Source organism: Poecilia latipinna, unplaced genomic scaffold, assembly GCF_001443285.1.
Source record: "Poecilia latipinna isolate Pla-1442-1.1 unplaced genomic scaffold, P_latipinna-1.0 Scaffold2385, whole genome shotgun sequence".
Classification (NCBI taxonomy): domain Eukaryota; kingdom Metazoa; phylum Chordata; class Actinopteri; order Cyprinodontiformes; family Poeciliidae; genus Poecilia; species Poecilia latipinna.
In genome coordinates, this window is record NW_015115001.1 from 88,874 (window position 1) to 91,471 (window position 2,598).

A 2,598-nucleotide genomic window follows, 5' to 3' on the forward strand; every position below is an offset into this window, starting at 1 on the left:
TGACATGTTTATGACAGTGTCATGTCAGTGTTTATGACAGTGTCATGTCAGTGTTTATGACATGTTTATGACAGTGTTTATGACATGTTTATGACAGTGTCATGTCAGTGTTTATGACATGTTTATGACAGTGTTTATGACAGTGTCATGTCAGTGTTTGACATGTTTATGACAGTGTCATGTCAGTGTTTATGACAGTGTCATGTCAGTGTTTATGACATGTTTATGACAGTGTTTATGACATGTTTATGACAGTGTCATGTCAGTCTTATGCACACCCCTTCAAATAAAGTGTCAGCCTGTTTTCTTCATCTCGTCTCCAGGCGTTTGGGGAGAAGTCAGCTGATTCTTCTAGTTGCATTTCAAGATTAACTGGCTCAGTCGCATAATTAATTTCAACTTTCATTCTGATATCAGGAACTGAAGGTTTGATAAGCTGAGACAGGATTTCCTCCAAACCTTCACAATAAGAACCTTTAACATCAAGTTAATTATTTCTGATTATAACAACTTACATTTTACTGTCTGAGTGTAAAAACAACTGTCTGAAAGCTGAAGCCTAATTATTTACGTTAGGAGCGGAAGCGACGTCACACTGTGTATCAGAGAGCAGTCAGCGTTCCTCGGACTGCGCATGATCAAATGGTTATCTAAAGTGGTACTGATGCTGTGTTCAGCTTCTTCTGCCTGCCCTCATGCAGGGTTCCTCCAGGCAGAGCTGCTCTGCAGAAGCGCCTTCCACGTTATCCAGTCTGAGTGAAAGTTAGCTGAGTTATAAAAATGAAGAGGTGCACAACCTGACACCGCACAACGCACGTTTGGCGCGCCCCATCGCATGCGTCAACGATAAACCTAGCTTAACTATGCAGTCGACATGACACAAGATTAGATTTAAGCATTTAAAATGGACATATCATGTGTTTAAATCCTTCATTTTCCCATTTAAGTCACTCAGTTGTTGGCCAGAGGTCCGTCTGAGAGCAACATGTTTTGCTGTCTTTTTAAATGCCAATGAGGCGATGAGAGCGTCCATTGCTTTCATTGCAAACGACGCAATGGAGCGCAAAGAAATAAAAATGCTGGAATCGGAAAATTGGTTAGCCGGAGGTGCATGACCTCGGTCAGCAGTTCTCAAGCAAATAAGTAGTTCAAGAATTAGTTCTGCACTCCAAGAACACAACAAATAAGTTCATTTTACACGATACGTCCCCTTTAAACCAGCTGAACAGATCACCAATGACTGAGTTATTACTTTAAATTAATCATGCTTAATTTTTATCTATTGCTTTGGACTCCAGAATTGAAACAGAGAGATTTGGGGCATAAAAAACTGCCTTGAATTTAATTTTATTAATTAACGTCTAAATATTATATTCACTTACAGGTTTTCTTTGCTGATCCCAGTATGAACATGTGTAAAAGCCCAGATTCGGATTCGGCACCGACAGTATGCACTAAACAGAACCAGATCTCATTACCCAGTGCAGACTTATGGCAGCTGCTGGGAGGGCGGCACCAGCAGATCGACCCGGTCCAGAAAGTAAGCCGAATTAAACAGCAGCGCTTGGGGATAAAAACTCACTCACGTCTGCCCTTAATTTGGGATGCTGCCTGAAAAACGACTTCAAAGTGTATAATCAGGAATAATTCAAATGGAGTTTTGCGTCCGAACTTTAAAGCAGAAAACAGGGAAAGGCTGCGGGAGCTGCTGCGTCCCACATGGACACAAACCCGCACAAGTTGGATCTTCAGACCGCAGCAGCAGCAGCTTTCTGCGGTTCTTCGCCGTCCCATCCCGGGCCTCACCTCTTCCTCGTCCCGGTCCCGGTGACGGCTCTGCTGCTGGAGGCTCTTCAGGAAGCCGTTCCGCTCCGGTTTCAGCCCGTTCCTTGCATGCAGACACCCTTCCCCGTTGCTGGCAGGTTTGGACGCGGGGCTCTCGGTCATCGCTGGGAAAACGGCCGTGGAGCCTCGGCGGTAACTGGCATGTATGCCCGGCCGTCCGGCTGCGGTGCAAAGCGGTGACAGTATCCGAAGCTGGGCACGTTAACGAACACACCCCCACACACACTCCAAGCTCTCTCACATAACGCGTGAACAGCCCACTCACACACACAAACACACACCGATGAACCTGCAGATACAACCGCCTGATACCGGAAATCAACGCCCCGTTAACCAACACAACAGCGTCTGATGAAGAAGGCGTGGCCAAACATATACAGGGGGCGTGGTCTAATCTGATTCAGAGAAAACCAAAACAGTCCAGCATCACTAAGCTATGGAAGCCCTGAGCTGCCAGAAACAGGAAATTAGTTTAAGAGCAGTTTCTCGTTAAAACAACAAAGTTTCTCATTATAACGAGATATATAAAACTTTTTATAGCAAGATTCTTATTTTATTAAAACCAAAATATGTTCTTATGATTGCAACAGTCAAACGGTCCCACAGGATGTTGCAGTGCCACAAGTAAAAACTACGTGTGCAAGTTGTGATAAAAGCACTTAGCCTATCAGTGAAGCTATCAAGCCCAAAATAGCCTCTGAATGCTAACATGTAGCAGCAGCACAGACGTCCGGTAGGCATTCAGATCCTCCA

General features: G+C 44.6%; 1 protein-coding gene across 2 annotated transcripts in view; it reads right to left on the reverse strand.

Moving 5' to 3' along the window:
* LOC106937586 (serine palmitoyltransferase 2-like) overlaps positions 1–2,332 on the reverse strand; it is a 24,060-nt gene extending 21,728 nt beyond the window's left edge. Inside the window, exon 1 of one of the 2 annotated variants that reach the window (XM_015019163.1) lies at positions 1,732–2,332. In XM_015019163.1, coding sequence (XP_014874649.1) covers positions 1,732–1,947 — 216 coding nt within the window. In that variant the 5' untranslated portion in view covers positions 1,948–2,332. The remainder of the gene's footprint in view (positions 1–1,731) is intronic. The other variant, XM_015019164.1, reaches the window with a different exon arrangement.
* Positions 2,333–2,598: the final 266 nt, after the last annotated feature.